This window comes from Bombina bombina, chromosome 5, assembly GCF_027579735.1.
Source record: "Bombina bombina isolate aBomBom1 chromosome 5, aBomBom1.pri, whole genome shotgun sequence".
NCBI classification, from domain to species: domain Eukaryota; kingdom Metazoa; phylum Chordata; class Amphibia; order Anura; family Bombinatoridae; genus Bombina; species Bombina bombina.
The window spans coordinates 778100804-778124634 of record NC_069503.1 but is presented as its reverse complement, the minus strand read 5'-3'; the positions used below and the strand labels follow the sequence as shown (position 1 = coordinate 778124634).

The 23831-nt window shown below is 35.3% G+C and overlaps 1 protein-coding gene across 1 annotated transcript in view; it reads right to left on the bottom strand.

Annotated features, from left to right (window-relative positions):
* Positions 1 to 1068, bottom strand: part of NETO1 (neuropilin and tolloid like 1) — a 401675-nt gene extending 400607 nt beyond the window's left edge. Inside the window, exon 1 of the mRNA XM_053713116.1 lies at positions 1041 to 1068. Within this exon, the coding sequence (XP_053569091.1) occupies positions 1041 to 1068 (28 nt within the window). The remainder of the gene's footprint in view (positions 1 to 1040) is intronic.
* Positions 1069 to 23831: the final 22763 nt, after the last annotated feature.

The following is a 23831-nucleotide window of genomic DNA, read 5'->3' as shown; positions in this document are numbered from 1 at the left end:
AACAGTGACAAAAGTAATCATGAGTATTTCATTTAATACTCTTCAATAATGTACCTTGAAAAACCTATCAAACCCATACCCATATTCAGTTTTTACAAACCTATCAAATTAAAAAGTATTAAAAAAACATGGAGCATATAAAAAATCTAAGCAAAAAAGAAGCCTAAAACAAATTTTGGCTGTACATGTCCCAAGCACAATTAGTTTCATTCAAATTTATTTTGCTTCATCCTATGCTGTTTCAGTTAAGGAGAAATATGAAAGCGCTCTGAAAATACAATGATTACCAAGAAGACTCACAAACAGCAGCATCAAAAGACCAATATATTGACAGAGAGATGTGGCTGTCCTTGGTTCTTAATGAGTTATGGAAATGAACCTCTTTAATATACACATGTTAAATGGCCTTTGAATTTTTAATGTAGTGAAACTGACTGCTCTAGTGATTTTGTATACAGTTTTCTACAAAATCAAAACGGTTTACAATTGAACAGCTTGAAAAATTGACTACCCACAGCTATTGTCATCAATATCAGGCACTGCAAATATGAAGCATCACCTAATGGTTTATAGGGGCACCTGAAATGGCACATTTTTACCAATGACAAAAGGTTTTTCATATATCAAGTCACTTTTCTGTCCGTACAGCATTTACTAATCACTGCAGAAAAGGGCACTGTTATTCCTTGCATCACCACAGCACCATCACATTCACCACATTTCACACAGCAAGCATATGGAAGTAGTTATGCTACAGCTCCAGAATTTCAATGTAGCTGGTGTAAAAAAACAGCATTGGGTCTTTTGCTAACCAGTGTCTTTTATTTATATGTGTGTATGTATGTATATGTCAAAGAAGCCTAACCCCTTTTTCACATGAAGCTCTTACTAGTACCCAAGGGGTTAAAAGCTGGTCCATGCATATGTGTATCTGAAACCTACTGCAGCTGCATCAACTAGAAGCATTTGAGGGAAGCAGACAGACAGATAATAAGTAATGTGCAGAATATTCTCATATCTGCAGCTGAAGGGATACTCACTGTGAAACAAACTGCGCCCATAGATCATGTCTGTTCCTTACACAAGGGGCTTCGATCTCCACTAATTCCATTTAGATACAGGAGGACTTCCAGTGCGGGGGAATAGGATGGATTAGAAAAATACAAGCCAACACAGCAGGAACTGCCACTTCCTCTTTAAAGGACTCAAGTAATCAACATGATCGCTAATGCAAAAAAATGAATAAATTTGCTGCATTTAAAAAAAAAATTAAATCACATAAGAAATCCAGGTGCTTGGGGGTCTGGTCAGCAACAGATCACACAGACACTGAAGAAACTGTAGATCACTTCACAATAACCAGAGTTCGTTATAAAGATAATTCACAATTAAGAGTAAGCTTTGCAGAAAACCTCTGTAGTAGTTTGCTACAAGCTCCAAAGTAGGTAGAAGCATTCACATCATTTACATGTCAAGGGTCCCTGGGTCTTTTGGTTCTTTCCGTGCACTGAAAGGATTAATGGGTCCATCATCTGCTCCCTCTGGTCGCTCCACCTTTGCAATCTTCTTAAGGAAAGATTTACAAAAATAGGGATTTACTAATATTTCTACGATGAAATCCGCATTAAAAGACCAAAATCCCTTACAATGGAGCAAATCCATGTTACAAACACTCTGGATGTTGCATAGTATCAGGAAATATATGAGAACATTATAGGCATAGATATATTCCTCCTACCCAGATCCAAAAGAACTCTGCATACTAGAAAATGTATTACAAAGGCAACATTTTCCGCCTTTAATTTTAATCAGACCTTTTTTTTTTTATAATTTGACAGGTGCTCCGGTGTAGTTGTATCAGATGCCGTATCCCCATCAGATCCTCATCACTTGCTGAAGAAGGTGCATTGACATTCTGCTCCAAACTCCTCCCCTACATCTCACAGGCTGTCTCCCCTTCATCACTTAAGGTGGAATAGTACAGACTTGGCAATCAGTTCAAGCACAAACTAAAGAATATTAACAGTACACTATTTGGTAAATCAGCCTACTACAGGAGCTCTCAACATTAGTATAACTAACAAACTGTATGGCTGATATAAGATACAGTTCTTGACCACATATTTATTTGCCTGAACAAAAAGTGAATACGTTTTATTATGTTAATGAAATAGATGTTAGCTAGATGAGACAGAGTTTACACAGATGAAAGACAATAGAATGTTAATATAAATGTTAGTAAAATCTGAGTTTGGTGTTCTAAATTATTTTCTCTGACATACAGCATTATTCTACTTCACAAATTGTTACGGGTTTCAAAGGAGGGCTACGAACTATACTGCAGTGCTGTGCTTGTGTCTCTAGGAACAAATAAGGGAGACATATTTTAGGGTGAAAATCTCTGTTTTCCCCCAAAAATGTCCCCAGTTAACACTTAAACATTAACTCTGCTAACCTACATGATACATTGTATAAAATGCTCAGCCTACATATCTTTTATTTCATGTTTTTATACTTGTGTAAGTGACACCTTTACAAAGAGACTTAAAGGGATACTGAACCCAAATTATGTTTTCATGATTCAGATAGAGCATGCAATTTTAAGCAACTTACTGATTTACTCCTATTATCATTTTTTATTTGTTCTCCTGGTATCTTTATTTGAAAAAGCCAGAATGTAATCTTACAAGCCTGCCCATTTTTGGTTCAGTACACTGGATAGCTCATGCTGATTGGTGATTAAATTTAGCCAGCAATCAGCAAGCGCTATCCAGGTGCTGAACCAAAAACGGGTCAGCTTGAAAGTTTTACATTCCAGCTTTTTTTTAAATAAACATACCAAGAGAACAAAGAAAATTTGATAATAGCAGTTAATTAGAAATTTGCTTAAAATTGCATGCTCTATCTGAATCATGAAAGAAAAAAATGGGGTTCAGTATCTTTTTAAAGTGACCCTGCTAGTACTAACTGTATAGGCAGACAATGCTGGGAAAATAATGTTCAAACAGCACTTTCTTAAAGGTATATCCCAATCAAAATTGAAATCCACAAGGATGCATTTTATAATATACATGTTATAGCAAAAATGCTTCTTTTAAAAGCTCTAGCTGTTTCAAAAGTGTATTTATGTATGCATCGTGGACCAGCATTTTAAACATAGCATTTGCTTAGAGAGCCTAAGGTGCTTGCACCATCTGGTCATGACTCATTTTGTTAATTGCTGACATGATACAATCCCCACTGGTGCTTTGAGAAGCTGCAGTATTTAAAATGCTGGTGCACTGAGAAAATCTAGTTATGCTTCACATGCATGAGAAAAATGTTAATGTTTAAACAGTGATAACTTTTACTAGAAGCATTTTTGCCAATGCATGTATACTTCAAATATTTTTTTCTATTCAAAGATGTAATTCATCTATGTGCATTTCAAATTCGTCCCGGAATGTCGCTATAAAGGATCAACTGACACCACAAACAGATCATAGTATGGGAACACACACAACCTCACACCCTAAAGGGACAGGCACATACAATGCATAAGCCTTAAAAAGAGACTCTGTCTTAAAGGGACACAGCCTTTAAAGGGACAACTTACACCACACCCACAATGGACAAATCACAGTATGTTTGTACACACACTCAAAGTCATAAACGGACAGGCATACCCTGTACATACAATTCACCACACGCTCACACGGTCTTAAAGGGAGAGGCACATAACCCCCCACCACCTTTAAAGGGTCAATTAACACTATGCATACAGTCTTAAAGGGATAGATCAGAGTATGCACGCGCAAATAAGCTTGAACACTAGCAAAGTCTTAAAGGGACAGTCTAGTCAGAATTAAACTTTCATGATTCAGATAGGGCATATCATTTTAAACAACTTTCCATTTTACATTTATCATCAAATTTTCTTTGTTCTCTTGGTATTCTCAGTTAAAAACTAAACCTAGATAGGCTTATATGCTAAATTCTAAGCCCTTGAAGGCCTCCTCTCTCTAAATGCATTTTGACAGTTCTTCACATCTAGTGGGCATTAGTTCAAGTGTGCCATATAGATAACATTCTACTCATGCCCATGGAGTTACCTAGGAGTCAACACTGATTGACTAAAATGCAAGTCTGTCAAAAGAACTGATATAAGGGGCAGTCTGCAGAGGCTTAGATACAAGGTTATCACAGAGGTAAAAATCTCAATATAACAGTGTTGGTTATGCAAAACAGGGGAATGGGTAACAAAGGGATTATCTATCTTTTTAAACTATTCAAATTCTGGAGTAGACTGTCCCTTTAAGGGACAAGTACACACAAAAAAGACAGGTGCACACACACACAATGTGCACATCATTCAAAGGGCAACTTTCACCATACGCACAGTCTTAATAGGACAGATCACATAAGTGCAGACACACAACCTTGAACACTCTCAAAGTCATAAAACTGTCATTTTATTGCTTATCTCTTCTACCTCCTAATGGGAATGTTTCTTCTTATGGTTTTGATAATGATTATTTTTAGACTTACATATATAAACTTTCAGTATAGGTTAGGATACCACAGGCAAAAAGCATCTATTTAAAAAAATCAAAATAAAGTAAACAGAAATACAGCAGGTAAAATGGGAAAAAAAATTCAATGCCAGCAAGCTTTTAATTATTGGGCACACAGTTTTAAAGGAACAGCTCATTGGACAAACACAGCCTTAAAAGGCTGACTCATGGCATAAACACACAAAGACTAAACAGGACAGCTTATAGCTATGGGTGAATAATATGTGCCATCTCTTTAAGGCTGTGAGCTGTCCCTTTAAGGCTGTGTGTGTTGTCTGTGTTTGTGCATGTTGTGATCTGTTCCTTTAAAGATATGTGGGCTGTGCTTGTGTGGTGGGAATTGTTCCTTTAAAGAGTGTGTTTGTTGTGTGTGTGCACACCTGTTTCTTTAACAATAAGCATCCCTTTAAGGGCTTTTGGGTGTACTTATAAGACTGGGTGCCTGTCCATTAAAGACTGTGCATATTGTCAGCTGTATTATTAAGGCTGTGAGCCTTTACTTTTTGTGTGCTTGTACAATCTAGACTGTGTGCAGGTGGTGTAAGTTGCCCCTTTAAAGGGTGTGTGTGTGTTGTAAGTTGTCCATTTACAGCAATGTTTCCCAAACCCAGTCCTCAGAAACCTTAGAAGCTAATTATTTTACCTGTGCTCTAGTTTAAGATATAATGAATATCCAGCCTGTTAAGGGTCCTGAGGACTGGAGTTGAGAAACATTGCTTTAAAGGGTGTGTGCGTGTGTGTACATAATGGGGCCTATTTATCATATGTCTGTCAGACCTGATCTGACAGTGCGAATCAGGTCCGACAGACATCGCTGAATGCGGAGAGCAATACGCTCTCCATATTCAGCATTGCACCAGCAGCTCTTGTGAGCTGCTGGTGCAACGCCGCCCCCTGCAGACTTGCGGCCAATCGGCCTCCAGCAGGGGGGTGTCAATCAACCCGATCGTACTCGATCGGGTTGATTTCCGGTGATTCCTGTCCGCCTCATCAGAGCAGACAGACAGGGTTATGGAGCAGCGGTCTTTAGACTGCTGCTCAATAACTTGTGTTTCTTGCGAGTCTGAAGACTCGCCAGAAACATGGGCCCTCAAGCTCCTTACGGAGCTTGATAAATGGGCCCCATTTTGTGCCTTTTAGACAGTGTGTATTGTGTGATGTGGTTGCACTAATTCAGACTGTATGTGTGGTGTGAGTTGTCCCTTTAAAGACTTTGTGGGGTGTGTGTGCCTCTCCCTTTTAAGACTGTGTGAGCATGTGGTAAGCTGTAAATGCATTTTGTGTTTGCAACTGCCCCTTTAAAGTAAGCATAAGTCTTTATGGCGCAGTGTATTTTATGTCCCTGTCTCTGAGAGCATTTGAGATAATGTCCGCATACTGTGATGTGTCCCTTTAGAACTGTGCATGTGGAGAGATTTGTCTCTTCGAAGGCTGTGTGGGTTGTGTGAGCATGTCCCTTTAAGACTGAGAGAGTGTGGTGAGTTGTACCTGTGAGGCTGTAATGTATGAACATTATTTTCTCAGCTGTATGTGCCTGTATACAGTTGGTACTGGCAGGTTCACTTTAAGTGTCTGTAAAGGATAAAGAAATGTAAACAAATATGACGGCTGAGAGTTTCATACAAAGGGCACCATTTATAAAGCTGCATATACAGCCCCTCACATGAGCAAGCCTGCAGCCAACAGTTAAAGGGACAGTATACACCAATTTTCATATAACTGCATGTAATAGACACTACTATAAAGAATAATATGCACAAATGCTGATCTTAAAATCCAGTATAAAACCATTTAAAAAGCTCCCAGTTTAGTTCTGTTGAAATGGTTAGCTGGAACACCCACTGAAAGTGGTTCTATAGCAAAATAGCAGGACCCCCCCCCCCTTCCTCTGTATATGACAAGGCCCTTTACACAATCAGGAGCAAGCTGGAGTAGGTATACATCAGTCTATTTTTAAAACTTTTGGGGCTTGGATAGGAGTCTGAAAATTAGTGCAATGTTATTTAAAAATAAGCAAAACTATACATTTAAAAAAAATACAAAAAAGTTGTATGGGCTATATAAATGGATCATCTACAAAACATTTATGCAAAGAAAAATCTAGTGTGTAATGTCCCTTTAAGAAGCTGCAGTCATTAGACCGTTGCTTCCGAACCTTTATTGCAGCTCTTAGCTGGCAGATTAAAATCCCCCTGGACACGTTCGCCCAGGGTGATTGACAGCCCCTACTGAGCAGGAGGCAGCACTGCATAAGCAGACACTTGAGCAGTGTTAAATGTGGCAGCATATTACTGCCTGCTTTCTGTGATCCCGGGCAGACAAGTTCGCAAAAGCGAACCTTGTCCATCCGGGATTTGTTAAATCGGCCCCTAGGTTAGCAGAGTTGGTGTATTAGTGCTGATTGGGGAAAGTCTAAGGGGACAACAGGAATTTTACACCCCAAAATATGGCTCCCCTTTTTATTGCTGGTGATATAAGCACTGCAGTATTGTTGGCCCTCATTTAAACCCCCATTACTATTTTTGAAGTCAAATAATGCTGTATGGCAGAGAAAACAATTTAGGTGGCTAAACTTGAAAATACAGTTTATATTCTAAAGCTAATTTATTACTGAAATCTCATTGCTCATTATTTTATACCAGTTTATATAAAAAGCAAAAATATTTACCTCTAATTTTGGGGTTGGTAATATACATGTATTTGCATGAGCAGACATTAGGATATTAGCAAAGGCATTGGAAAGTACCAAAAACAAGAAACTGAAAAACCTGAGGAACATTATTATATATTGCACTTTGCACTTTATCAAAGAGAGTATAATAGGGTACAAATTGTGATTCCTTTCCCCCTCATTATTGCTTCATTAGTCGCCATATGCCCTCTAGTAATAGTTCTCTTTAGGCCCTGTAGGTAGAAATTGAAGGATAGTTTTATCACAAGTCAAGTAATAAAAAATGCTATTAACCCCTTGTTATGTTCTGTACATTTGGGCATGCAGTAAAAATAATATTGTCTACTGAAGATTAAGTAAGTTCAAGGTGATATATTCATAGGCTGTCAATTGTGAATGTGCTTGCAAGCTGTGATATAATCAGCCACAAAAGCAGGGAACAACTGATTAATATTTCCCTAGGGACACCAATAGTGAGAATCCAGCCCACATGTTTCCTTCCTGCATGAATGCACAAAAAATAAATACAATCTGATTAACATAAATGTGTCTTCTTTTATAATGTTTCCATAACAATACCCAGCCACATTGTAAGTTTGCAAAATGTAAAATGTGTCCTGGATACAAACTGCTAACATAATAGATTTTGTATTAAAGAAATCATTCACTTTACATCTCTCATAAGAAGTTTTTAATGATTTTATGTGGTAGGCACAAAACAATGGAGCAACTAAATTAGATATTTTCACATGGCTTAATTTACTCCCTCTCCATCTCTCTCTCTCTCTCTCTCTCTCTCTCTCTCTCTCTCTCTCTCTCTCTCTCTCTCTCACACACTCTCTCTCTCTCTCTCTCTCTCTCTCTCTCTCTTTCCCTCTCTCTCTCTCTCTCTCTCTCTCTCTTTATTTCTCTCTCTCTCTCACTCTCTCTATATATATATATTAATTCAAATACCGTCATAAGAACTGTTTCTGGCAGAAGAGTTGCAGAAAATATTATAACTCTAAACTGTTTGTTTTATTCCTGAACCAAGAGCAGAGTAAATATTCAGTGACTGTCTTTAGTACATCAGAATGATGGAGACACATCAAGAATTAAATAGATACATAAAGACCCTGACACAAAGGGATGGAGAGCAGAAGAGGTGCACACTTTTCCCCTTAAAAAGCTGATTATACCTGATGATGGCCTAGATTAAGAGTGTAGCAAAATATTGTGCTTTCACAAGCACAATATTTTCACTCCACTCAGTAATACAAGCACACGTAAATGTGCACTGGTAATGCAAGTTAGGCGCAATGTGAACGCAACCTCACATTTGCATTGCCTGGAAGCCTTGCGCTCACAAGTGCACGCTTCCATATGCTCCACAAAGCACCTAGCGCACCACAGGGGGCAATTTGCACAGTGTTGGGCAGCAAAATAAAAATATATATGTATATGAATATATACATATATATTTATGTGTTTATACTGTATGTGTATAGATACATATTAACACATAAATATATAAATGTATATAAACATATGCATATATATTTACAGTAAAAATACCTTAATGTTAAAGGTACTTTCAGTGCCATTTTATTTCCCAAACACCCCACATCCCCTCACTTTAACCCCTTATAACTGTTCTGTGCAGATTAAAAAAAAAAATATATAGATAGATACTCATCTTTTTATTTTAGATTAAGATCTGTCCTCTTTATTTTGGGGGCCATTAGGGCACGTTTTTCATTAACCAGAGGTCTGATCTCTGGCTAATTGCGCTAAGTGCTAAGTGAAGACACAAGCTTGTGGGAGCATTAACCAGCCACTTGTAATCACTGATTATTTAATGTGTGCCTGTACACGGGCAAATTTGCTCCACTCTTAATCTAGCCCTATGTATGGAGAGGCATAAAATACCTTGTAAGAATTTCATGTATCCTTGCAATAAGTTAATATCAGCCTAATGTTAAACCATGTGAATACATAAACACCTTGCATTTAAAATTGTTTTTCAGTGGCCAAACTGCCCCAGTTACTTGCCTTATTTGGATGAGGACTTGCTACTATTCTGTTAGCATAACTTACATTGTTTCTCTGTATCTTATGACCTCTGCTGAGAGAGTTATAAAGGCAAGATAAGTAATAGTGTTAGGCTTGTGAAATATTCAGTGTGCATTTCTTATTCTAAAAATTGGAAACCCCAAACTTTTTAAAGATATGAAAGTCAGAATTGAAATGTAACAATTGCGATACAGTGTGCAATTTATATATAAAAAAATAAATTTACTTCTATTCTCTTGGTACAAAAAAGTTGTACAAAACAAATCAAAAATACATTACAAAGTACAGTTACACTCATAATAACACTAATAAAAATGATTAAAATAAAATATTGCACACAAAAGTTATAAGGGCTCAAAGATATGAGGTCTCAGTTGTTAGAATAAAACGGCAGTCAAAGGGCTTTAACATAGAGATACATACATATACATGTCTAAAGATGTATATGTTTGTATGTATATATATATACTGAACAAATTCTAGCAATGCGCTCTGCCTTACCCTCTTTCTGCTTCCTCCATACGGCACAACGGAGCGTGGGGTGACGTCACACGTCCAAGAAAAACTGCGTTATTCATCCAAAATGCTAAAAAGTACAGAAATGTAACAAAGAATGTCCAGGCACTCCATGTTCATAAAATATCCAAAATGTATTGAAAATCCACGATAAAATCACAAGTGCATCAGCAGATAAAAACACCGCTTCAGACTGACACTAGTAGTGAAGACAGCTGTGTCAGTCTGAAGTGATGTTTTTATCTGCTGATGCACTTGTGATTTTATTGTGGATTTTCAATACATTTTGGATATGTTATGCACATGGAGTGCCTGGAAATTCTATGTATGTATATATATATATATATATATATATATATATATATAGTATATATGTGTGTGTGTGTGTGAGAGTACATACTGTATGTATTTATATGTGTATTTATGTATTAACCGGCATATATACAGAAATAAACACATACATACATACAGTATGTACACATATATAGATTCTAAGTTTGTAAGTTCCCACAAGAACAGGGTCTTCAATTACCCCTGTATTTGTTTATCAAATTTTTTGTGGTGTCTTATATTGTACTGTACTTTTATCTTTGTACCCATGGACAGTTCTGCAGAATCTGTTGGCGCTTTATAAATAAAGAATATTAATAATAATAATATATAGACAAATAAATAAATGCACTGAAGAAGACGAAAATATGAAAAAAACATATTTATTTATTTATTTAAGTGTTAAACTATGTATTTACTGTAAATATTTCACATTCCTATGTTCTTTCCATAGCAGAATATGTTCTATTTATTTTTAAATATATATTCCTATATATTTATATCATATATATTGTACCAAAATACCATCCGATATATATAGAAATATGTACTTCTGAATAAATAGAACATATTCTGCTATGTGAAGAACATTGGAATGTGAAATATTAATATTTTTATGACAATTTATTACTGTATGTTGCATTATTTAATTTATGGTATAAAATAAAAACAATATTAAATAATTACCGCACAATAAGGTGTTTCACAATGGCTGAACATATGCAAAGAGGGGGAGGAGTAGTGTGTGTGGTGTGGGCAGGTAGTGGGTGGGATCAGAAGTGGCGAGTAACATTTTGGGCTGGCTAGTAGCTTAGGACTTGACATTTTAAGCCCTGCCTTAGGCTATCTCTCATGTGATTAGACCAACTTTTTTGAGGGACATATCAGTGACTTGTATGATTTTTAATATTATAAGGCCAGTTTACTTTGTCTGTGTCAGCCCAGATCCTAGAAACTCTAAATAAGACAGATATCTATAATAAATATTCTGACCATTGAAGCAGAAGGTATTTTGTTATCTTAGATCCCTATAACTTACAAAAGCGTAAAAAAATAAAATTCTATTTTCTATTTCAGATCACTGTAACATATTCTAAATCACTATAATTTCTAAAATCTTCAAAAGTTAAATTTAATTTGCGCTATTTGCTAATTGAATGTACTGTATAATGAAGTTATACTAAATTGTCTTTGATAACGCTAACCACAAAGCATCACAATACATGATTCAAATATTCAGTGTCATAGCTCATCATAGCTGTTTGTGTTGTCTTAAAGGGACAGATAACCCATATTTTTTTCTTTCTTGATTCAGACAGAACATACCATTTTAAACAACTTTTTACTTCTATTATCAAATTTTCTTAATTTTCTTGTTATCCTTTGTTGAAATGCAGGAAGGTAAGGTCAGGAGTGTGCACTATATGGCAGCAGTTTTGCAAAAATGTTATACTTTAGCAAGAGCACTATATGGCAGCACTATTTCCTGTCATATAGTGCTCAAGAGATGTGCACGTTACCTATCCAGATATCTCTTCAGCAAAAAATAACAGATGAATGTCGCAAATTTGATAATAGAAGTAAATTGGATTTTTAAAAAAAAAAAAAAAAGCATTCTCTATCTATACATGAAAGAAAAAAAAATGAATTTCATGTATCTTTAAACTTGAAAACTAATATGAAAGTTCTATCAATAGGCTACTGAGAAAACTGTCTACTATGCAATTTTACATTTTGCAGATAATTTAGTTCTGTTATTTTGTGCAAATCCAGTTATCATTAAAATGCAGATTTGAGGCTTAATATCTTTGAAACTAATGAAAATAATTTTTCGGGAACTATAAATCTCAAAACATTATTTTTGAAAAAAAAAATTGATAATGATTGTCACAGTGATTTTTGATGTAGTCTTGCTTAAAAAAATGGACTCTCCCCATTCAAAAATGTGATATAAGTCACACAATTCCGAACCAAGTAAATTCAGGGTTCTTATTATTTAGGATGTCAAAAAAATTCAAACATTTCAGTCAAACGCATGCATCCATTCAAAAGTTTTAAACATTTAAAAAACAAGATTTAGCACATAATTGTTTGGTGAACTTAAAGGTACATTGTACAGTATTTTTCTATACTTTAATTTGTTCCAAATGTTCTGTTTTACACACTGAAGTGCATCAAATTATTTACATATTTCACCTTTATTTTGTCATTTAAAATAGCCGACTTTTCCTGTTGGAACCCATATTAAAATTATTAATATATTAGTATTCTATATAGAAAGGTTATGTAAACAGGAGACCGCAATCAGCAATCAAGTTCCCAGTGGGGGCATGAAAGGGATAGGTCACAACATTTTGCTTTTCAATTGCTCTCTCTCTAGGGGTCATATTCTATAAAGCGTTCTGGCCTTGTGAGATTCTATAAGAAATCTCTCCTGTACTCTGAAGCCCCTGTCTAAATTTTATAAAGACAGTTTTTTACCTTAGAGATCAGTGTGTCTCACAAAAAGGAGATACATACGTTACAATAGGACTCACATAACATTATAATTTAAAAATCAGATAAAACAAATAAGTGAGACATTTCAATCAAAATATGCAGTCGAAAATGGTAATGTTTAATAGCAGTAGAAATAGTAATTACATTTTTCAGCAAACTGTGTACTTAATTAAACAAATTAATAATAACCACAATTATAACAACAATAATAACAATAATAATAATAAAACTACAATGCACATGTAAAAAAACGCAGTGGAACTCGTATTTATAATACGAAATTCAAAGCATATTATTTTCCTTATTCTAAAATTAGTTTCCCTGTCTCTTTGAATGGGTTGGACGGAAGAGATTTTTTTTCAAAAGAATGCACATTCGTCATGAAAAATCGAATTTAAAAAAAATGAAAATCTGAATGAATGCACCAGCCAAAATAAAGAAAATGAAAAAAATACTGATGAAAATGATCAGTATTAATTTGTTTCCCTTATTTTTTTAAGCGGTTAATACTTACCTTAACGTGCTCTCCATGCTCTGGAGGTAAGTATTGTAGCTACAGGTGATCTTTTCACCTGCAGCTTTGAAACATTTACATTTGTTTTCTTCCGAAGCAAAATTTTCTTCCCTATACTTGAAATATCTGCTCCAGGTCTGGTGGTGTATTCTCTAAACATTTCCCATTTTTTTATTTCAAACTAAAGGTTGGTGAGATTGTGTCAAAACACTCAAAATACTTATTACACTAATAGAAAAATACATGTACACAAAAATAGAAGTGATTCTAAGATACTATACACTAGAAGCAGAGTAATCCGATTTGTATTGACTACAATATTTCATTTTAAAGTGCGCCCCCTGCAAACTTCAGATACATAAAGTTGATCTAATTAGAATATTAAGCTTTCAGTTGTTAGGGAATACCATATATTGCTTTTATTTCACATATAGATGTCATTAATATTTGACTGATGAAATAAAAATGATTCATTTTAAAAAGGAAGTTTGATATATTGCAAGTACTCAGGAGCCTCGACTAGTGCAACCCTGGGACATCCAAAGCAAAACCCAGACATTTTAAAAATAGCCTAGGACCCCACAAGTTTTTTCCCTACATATACCTTCTCTTAAACTATGGCTGCCTTCAGTCTCTTTCAGACACGTGGAAAAGATTCCACACAGTAATATTCTGTCTAGTTTGGGAGTCCCATGATCTTTTCCAATTGGTTAAAGTACAAAAATGTCTTTCTAATGATAATAATTTAACTTTCAGTTAGTATATAAGTAAAATTAAACTACTTTAATCTGTAGGGTCAAGCTGTAGGGTCAAGCGGACAGATATCTATTTGTCAGGATGACTAGGTATTCCTAAAAAACTATGGGAAATAATGGTATTGAATAGTAATGGTAATTTGAATAAAACAGTTTAGTGTATAAAAAGTTATAATTTTACTAAAAGTTGTATTGCAGTTGTAGAACCCCAAATAAAATCAAATTAAAAAAAAAATAATGTCCATTTACTATTATAAAAATGGCCTCAGTTATGAAGAAAGTTGGAATGAATGGAGTTTGCTGGAAATGGAAACTTTGCTGTGTAGGGCGAAGTTAGCAATGAGTGGGGGTGCACTTTAAAAATTAATGTAAATCACATTACGCTGCTCTTACAATCACCTTTGTTTTCATATGCATATGTTTTTCTATTAGGGTATTTAGTACTTTGTGTATTTTGTCACAAGCTCACCACCTTTTCATTTGCAAGGAAAAACAGTGATATCTGTAGGGCAGAAATGTTTAGATAATTATGCTGGGATTTGAGAGAAAATTTCATACATGCCCATGTTCAGCCCATTTTACAAAAAAAAACAATATTTACACTTTGTATTTTGTACATATAAGTATGAATTTCTATGTGGTTTTTGCACACCCAGTGTACTTAAATTACGATTTATGTTGTACATATTTAATATGATTTATTTTGGTTCAATTTACATACAAAGTTTACATTTTTGATAAAATACAATTTTTGTTGAACAATTTTTTTTAACAGATTTTTGATGCCCCTTAAAGGGACATTAAACACTTTGAGATGGTAACTGTTAAACTGTATAAATAAAAAAAACTTTGCAAAATACTTTTATTGTATTTTTATCCCATTTTCCTGTAATTCTATTCTGAAATTGTGAGCTTTTCAGTTGCTGTTAGAAATGAAAGTGATGAACACTGTTATATTCCACACAGCCATTGGCTGCACACTCTAGTGACTTATTTATAACTACCCCTATTTGGTCACAGCAGAGAAGGTAACCTAAATTACAACATGGCAGCTCCCATTATTTTATAGACACTAAACTTTACACTTATTTTGTCTGACTAATCCTGCCATTGGGCGCATCATTTTACCTAGCGTTTATTTAGTGTTAATGTCCTTTTAACAATACAATTTTTCCTGTTTTCAGGGTAAAAATGGACAATATATAATTGTACCAGGCAAATAGAAGGACTGTCGAGCATTCCTAAATAATGTCGTCAGCCCAGAGATTGTTTAACAATCCTCCCCTTAGTGTGCAGTGTGTAGTATAATTTCAAACAAAACCATTATTTTATGTATAGCTCATGACATATGAGAACAACAAAATGTGTGGGGGAAAAAATGTACATTTAAATTTGTATTACAATTTTAATAAATAAGGTTGCAAACAATAGTATGTGTGTGCTTTTTTTCTAAACTCTATAGTCAAAACAAAGATGTGTTATCCTCATATAAATTAGTGCATTTCAGTTTAGTTATAAATATTTGATGTGCACTTAGTGAGCCTTTTCTCTAATAAATGCACATGTATTAATGCCAGGTAATCACTATTACAACAGTGAGCATCTGGCTAATCAAATATTATAGGGGCTCTGCTTTAAAGAGGGGCTTCTGTGCTTTAAGAAAATGGGTCCTGAGGGTCTATAGACCTTTTTGATGGCCTATTATAAGTGCTTAGAGATCCCCTCATTAAAATTGTATGTATATATATATATTTATATATATATATATATATACAAAGTATATGTGTGTGTGTATATATATACAGTATATGTGTGTGTGTATATATATACAGTATATGTGTGTGTGTATATATATACAGTATATGTGTGTGTATATATATACAGTATATGTGTGTGTGTATATATATACAGTATATATATATATATATATATATATATATATATATAAGTTTAATAAACAAGGTTGCAAACAATGGTGTGTGTCTGTGTCTTTTTAAATTAACGCTATAGTCAAACCAAGAAGGGATTATTCTCACATAAATTAAGGATTCTGGGTATATTTTGTGTACATGCAGGGGCTCTCATGAGCCTCTATTTAAATAAATGCACATTTATTCAAACCATTTGATCACTATTACTACATTGATCACCTGGAAATTAAAATTTATATAGGTGTTTTATTTTAAAGAGGGGTTTATGCACTTTATAACAAGAGTCATTGGGGTCTCTAGGCCTTTTCAATGGCCCATTATAAGTAAAAATATGTTGAAATGTGTATGTTTTTATTTTTTGTGTGTGTTTTAACTGTAGATGCCCAAACACTGTTTGAAATAGCACGTTATTGCCTTTCAAATGGTGGGTCTTAAATGTTTCTGAGGCTTAAGGGAGCTGGGACGTATGGGTTTGAATATTATTTACCTTAAGCTCCTAGCTGCAGCCCGCCACTTTGGGATCTCCAAAGCTGATAAGTGGTGATGTCACCGGCACCCCCGAATTCCCCTGGGCTGATTGGCCACTTCATCTCCCACTGTGGATGAAAACACATGATTAGCATCCGCACTAAAGACATAGTGAAGTTGACAACCACTTGTCATCATCAACACTTGAAGGGTTTAATAAACACCTAAGTAAATACTTAGATATATTTTGCACAGCAATTAAAGTTTGTTTAGCAACATTTTGGAAATCTTATGTTCCATTTTATTATCAGATAGCTACAGACATACTAAATTCTAGGTAAGAATCTATATAATGAAATGGTTGTGCAAGAGCAGTGGATGGCATTGCACAAGCAGCTCTTCGTGCAATGATAAATGCAGGCAATACAATGCTGCCTGCTAGCCATAATCACATGCAAATAGGTTCTCTAATTAAGAACCATGTCTGACTGCACATTGATAAAGGAAGCCTATAGTGTCTAAATCATACAAGATGTATCAGAAGATTACCATAGAAATATACATAAATCAGCAACAAAAACTATCTGTCAATGACGCCCATACATTAGTTAGAGCAGTTGGCCAAGAGATAACAAGCCCAAATTACTCTCGGATTAGCATCTTGTGCATTCAGATTTACTGAGAATGCTTTGTGAAGTGCCCCCTGCACCCAGTTTATTCTAAAACTGAAAACTGTTGCATCATTTACCCAGTTAACTTTGAGAATTCAGTAATTTACATTTTAACCCAAAGATTACTGCACTCTCCAAAAAAATAGGCAACTGTCAGAGTGCATAAAAAATGTGTTTATTATTTATTAATTATAACCTCTTGTAACATTGTCATTCTCTGATAAATGGGTGTATGACTACAATACTTGTTTTGTTAATTTAGTTTTTTAATAAAATAAATTCCTTACTTAACTTGCCATTTTCCCCCTTCAATATGCATTACACAAAAACCAATCAGAAGCTTTAATGTCAATTTATATTGAGACTGAAGGCGTATAGTGTTGGCTAAAGAGGGAAAAAGTTTTCAAGCTGAGATGACTACGAATAAGGTAAGTTAGAGTAAAAGGAGGGTGATTTTATTAAAAAATTATTTTTCTTTCAAAATGAAAGACATAGCATATTTTGTGTTCAAGGGACCCGTTTTGCCAGACCATTCAATGTCAAAAATTATATTGTACCGCTTGTACGTTTGCATTGGATGAGGGAATTTCTTTGAAAAACACCAGTTTTGAGGTAGTAACTGGAAATAAATGCTGACATTTTTAAGGTATTTCTAATAAGTAATTAACTATGAAAATATGGTACTTCCCCCTGTCACTTAATATTAAAAAGATATAGCCAAACTGCACAACAATTTTTTAGTTTTTTTGAGAAAAAATATCTGGTGGTTGCTGAGATATATTGGTTATTGAACATGCTCAGTAGAAGTAAACAAAAAATGGCTCTGAGTAGCACACTACAAAAATACTACTAAAATCACATGCATCACACACAACAGAAACTACACAAACACACAAATACTTCACACATTAGACAAACATTATACAAACATACTATATGCCCTGCAAAAACTACAAATTTATACAACATAAACATTGCACACGTACTAAACAAACACACAAGCATTACACACACTACATACTGACACTACACATACAAACATTATATACATTACATGTACTATGCACACGCACACAACAAAAATATTATGCACATGCACATGAAAATCATACCACAAAAAAAGCTAGACTGCAGCTACACTACACAAACACTATACACGCACATATTAAACATTGAGATCACACACACATATACACTTAAAAAAAAATGAGTAACATTTAGCTAGAGTTTAAGTTTCCAATCAATCAAACCTAGCCTACCTAGGTTTAGCTTTCAATTAAGAATACCAAAGTAACAAAGCAAATTTGATGATAAAAGTAAATTGGAAAATTGTTTAAAATAACCTGCCCTATCTGAATCATTAAAGTTTATTTGTGACTAGACTGCCCCTTTAAATCATTAACATTTTCTAAGTTTAAATCTAAAATTGAAATCTGTTAATTATACAATATCAACATCTCCTGTTTCAATCCAAGAAGTATTCACTAGTGATAGCTTAAGCTATCGTTATATGTAATACTTCAAGTTAAATATTTTTATTTGATCATCTCAATCAGTAAGTTAGCCAATTAGTCAATCATGTAGATGACTTTGAGAATTTTCCCAAAGGAAAAATGCTTGCCCTGTATAGAAAATATTTTTTTCTGAAAAACAATGTTAAATGTGTAGCTAGATAGATGAGAGATAGTTACATAGATAGATGATAGATAGAAAGAAAGAAAGATAGACAGAGTCTCATCGGTGTGGTAAAGCCCTTAACCCCTTAAGGACCGGGCCTTTCTAACTAAAACTAAAACCCAAAAGACCAGAGCATTTTTATCATCACTCAATTTAAACAGAAATAGAGCCTTGTTTTTTTATTTACCTATCAAAACTATATATATTTTTTAGTAGACAACCCAAAGTATTGATCTAGGCCCATTTTTGTATATTTCATGCCACCATTTCACCACCAAATGTAATCAAATAAAAAAAATGTTAACTTTTTCACAAACTTTAGGTTTCTCACTGAAATGATTTACAAACAGCTTGTGCAATTATGACACAAATTGTTGTAAAAAGCTTATTTGGGCTTTGCCATTGCTTTTTGGTAATTAAAAGGCAGCTAATTGCAGCTGAGCACCACACTTGTATTATGCCCAGCAGTGAAGGGGTTATTTGGGTATCTTGTAAGGTTAATTTTAGCTTTAGGGTAGAGGTTAGCCTCCCACCTGAGACTTCACACCCCCTTATCCCTCCCTGATCCCTCTCAAACAGCTCTCTTCCCTCCCCCACTGGTCACCCCCATCTTAAGTACTGGCAGACTGTCTACCAGTATGCAGTATTAGACCTTTTTTATTTAGCTTTTATGTATTTTTTAATTATAATTATTTTCTTCAGTGTAGGATTATACCCTTACCTTCCCACCTCCCTGATCCCTCCCAAAAAGCTCTCTAACCCTCCCGCCTCTAACTAATTTCCACCATCTTAGGTACTGGCAGCTGTCTGCCAGTACCCAGTTTTCCATGATTTATAAAATGTATCTAATAATAAAAAACACACATTTTTTTCTGTAATGTAGCTGCCTCCCAACCTCATTTACCCCCCCCCCCCACCCATCCACATCCCATCCCCTCCCAGATCAATTTCCCACTCCTCAACTATATCTACCTCTCCCTCCCCCCCCCTCCATCATTCCCACTTCCTACCACTCTCAGATGTTGTTTATTTTCTGTAGCGTAGTGGTCCCACCTGCTCCGGCCCCCCTGCAGCAATGGGCTGCCCACCCGCCTCCCTCATTACCCTCCCACACCACCAACAAATGGCCCTCTCTGCATCGGTACCTCTACCCGTCTATTTCTGCACTGCCCCACTCGTAGGACATGCAGAAATAGCGCAAACTCACTACTTTTAGCGAGATTGCGGCAGAGAGAGGCCCAACAACTATCATCATACAGGGTACAGTGCTGGTCGTTGAAGGGATAAATAATAATAGGTAGATAGAAAGATAGATAGAGAGAGTTAGCTAGATAGATAGATGATAAACAGAAAAAAAAGAAAAGCTAAGCATGTTTTTTTAAAGGGATAGTCAAGTCCAAGCGTAGTGGTCCCACCTGCTCCGGCCCCCCTGCAGCAATGGGCTGCCCACCCGCCTCCCTCATTACCCTCCCACACCACCAACAAATGGCCCTCTCTGCATCGGTACCTCTACCCGTCTATTTCTGCACTGCCCCACTCGTGGGACATGCAGAAATAGCGCAAACTCGCTACTTTTAGCGAGATCGAGGCAGAGAGAGGCCCAACAACTATCATCATACAGGGTACAGTGCTGGTCGTTGAAGGGTTAAATAATAATAGGTAGATAGATAGAAAGATAGATAAAGAGAGTTAGCTAGATAGATAGATGATAGACAGAAAAAAAGAAAAGCTAAGCATTTTTTTTAAAGGGATAGTCAAGTCCAAAAAAAACTTTCATGATTCAGATAGGGCATGTAATTTTAAACAACTTTCCAATTTACTTTTATCACCAACTTTGCTTTATTCTCTTGATAGTCTTAGTTGAAAGCTAAACCTAGGAGGTTTATATGCTAATTTCTTAGACCTTGAAAATGCATTTTGATAGTTTTTCACCACTAGAGGGCATTAGTTCACGTGTTTCATATAGATAACATTGAGCACCTGCACGTGAATTTACCATGGAGACAGCTCTGATTGGCTAAACTGCAAGTCTGTCAAAAGAACTGAAATAAGGGGGCAGTCTGCTGAGGCTTAGATACAAGGTAATCACAGAGGTAAAACGTGTATAATTATAACTGTGTTGGTTATGCAAAACTGGGTAATTGGTAATTAAGGGATTATATATCTTTTTAAACAACCAAAATTCTGGTGTTGACTGTCCCTTTAAATAAACATATCTATTTAATTCTGATAAGAACAACTGAATTATTGTTTTAGTCCTAAAAGTAACACAGTAATGGGATATGTTTTTGTAAGATGCATTATTATTAATATTCTCACAAGCTTAATTAGATCATGATCAGTGTTCCCATTAAGGCCAGTTTTGTGTGCGGCCCAGCAATGAAACAGTTAATTAGGTAACCGCATCCCTGTAATTAGCAAAAACTGCACGATGCAGACTGCAAGGTATGGTTCTCTTATTAACTGTTCCACTGCTGGGCCGCACACAAAACTGGCCTAAGAGGGAACACTGATCATGATATAACAATAGTCTATATTTTCTGTCATTTAAATAACAAGGTACTTTACTTTGGTTAAAAAATAACAACTGTATTTCAGTTTTCATATTTCTTTAGGCTCGACTTTTGGTATATTTTATTGTCTTATTTATTTAATATGACAGTTCCTCAGCAAAGACTTTGTCAGACTAAAATTTGCATTGTGTACTGAACATGATATAGTTGTCACTTTAGGTATAATATACTTTCAGGTACTATTATCAATACTGAAAATGCCAAAAAATGTCTACATATATTTTGCTTCACAGAAATGGTGCTAATTAGTGCTGCTTTTGTATTCCTAGTGCCATGTTAGTCATATTTAAAGGTCAATAGTAGTGTCAATGTATCTTTATGTTAATATGCACACTGTAGTATATTACTAGTGTAATTGTATAAAATTATTTCTGTTCATTGTATTATATTGCATATATATGAAATATGAAATATTATGCATTATAATACAATGGACTTTAAGACAATTTAATATGACTTACAATAGTGTTAAAATGTAAGAAGCAAAAAAAAAATTGACTTGGTACAGGGGTATGAAAAAGGCTTAGCAGCGAAGGGGTTGCAATCTTAAAATGAACTAGTCCAAAAGTCATTCTATTGGCTGATTGGAACAGCCAATAAAATGCCAGCTCAATCCTATTGGCTGATTGCATCAGCCAATAGGATTTTTTCAACCTTAATTCTGATTGGCTGATAAAATTCTATCAGCCAATCGGAATCTAAGGGACGCCTTCTTGGATGACATCACTTAAAGGTACCGTCATTCCAGAAGAAGATGTCGGAAGAAGAGGACTCTCCGCGCCGGATGTCTTGAAGATGGAGCCGCTCCGTGCTGGATGGATGAAGATAGAAGATGCTGTCTGGATGACTTAGATTTAGGGGTTAATAAATTTAATATAGTGGCAGCGACGTTGAGGGTGGCAGATTATGGGTTAATAAATATAATGTAGGTGTCGGCGATGTTGGGGGCAGCAGATTAGAGGTTAATAAGAATAATGTAGGTGGCAGCGATGTCCAGAGCGGCAGATTAGGGGTTAATAAGTATAATGCAGGTGTCGGTGATGTAGTGGGCTGCAGATTAGGGGTTAATAAGTGTAAGATTAGGGGTGTTTAGACTCGGGGTTCATGTTAGGGTGTTAGGTGTAAACATCAAATGTGTTTCCCCATAGGAATCAATGGGGCTGCGTTACTGAACTTTACGCTGCTTTTTTGCAGGTGTTAGACTTTTTCTCAGCCGTCTCTCCCCTTTGATGTCTATGGGGAAATCATGCATGAGCATGTACAACCAGCTCACCGCTCACTTAAGCAGCGCTGGTATTGGAGTGCAGTGTGGAGCGCAATTTTGCTCAACGCTCACTTCTTGCCTGTTAACGCCGGATTGATAAAAACCTGTAATACGAGCATTGTAGGAAAGTGAGCGGTGTGAATAAACTGCAAGTTAGCAATGCACAGCTCATAATGCACAACTTGTTATCTAGCCGTAAATAAATATGCCTGTCCTTTTTAGGATGATCTTCCTAGAGTCAGTCTGAAGTAATCGATGACTCTAGACTAGTCATCACAAGCCGTTATGAAGTATGCCCTTAGGCCAAAATATTTAAATGACATGACTCTAGAGGCATTCACTGGCTGTTCATTATTGTGAAGCTTGTGGAGTAATCAGTAAAATAATCTGCTAATCATTCTGAAGTCATCACCCAGAATTTTATTCGTTAGTTGACGACCTTACTAGCCTGATGATGTCTGATGATGTGCAAATGAAGTAGTTTAATGATCATCAAATGAATCCAGGATGGTTTCTAAAGTAATCCTTTTTGTCTTTGGTTTATACAAATGTGATTTTTAAAAAAAAAAATATATATACCAGTCACCAGAGTTTACATAAGTACTGATTACATATGTATGCTTAAACATATATTGCTTATAAACATATATCATTTGTCATTGTGTATAGTTAGTTGTTATATTCATTATTTGGAAAACAGCATAGACTACATAGTGAACAGTGATAATCCACCTTAAATCTAAAAAACAGAGGCAGTCAGGCTTGTCTAGAGGAGGGCCTGGGTGTAGAGCTGAATTCTGTTGTAAATGAGCAATAAAGGTTATACTAATAATAGAGATTCATTTACTGTGCTGATATAATTTGGCCTACAACTTCATTGATATTTTATAGTATAATACAAGTCTAGCAGTTTATGCCATGACAAATGTGTTTTTTTCTGTGATCAGTAAAGTATATGTAAGTAGAAATCATTCTTTACTATAATTTAAACAGTAGTGCTATCTGCCTGTCTCTCTGTCGAACAGTCTGTATAAGCAATATAAATGCACAAAGCAAAAGGAATAAAATAACCCATAGAGACATTTTACACACGTTTTCATATCCTTCTGGGGACATAACTGTAAAAGCAGACCCTTTGCTTTGTAAACTGCTTCGCTGTATCAACATCCTCGAGGCAAGATCAATTATTAAAAAACAAACAAACAAAAGTGTGCATGGGGCTGTGATAAAATATAGCAATATGTGGTATTGTAGTACTGTCAGAACAGAAAACTGAAACACCTTAATACCCAGGGATCAGACAAAGTAAGCAATAGTTCTTAATGGATTTGCATGTGACTATAGTTGCCACCCAGCT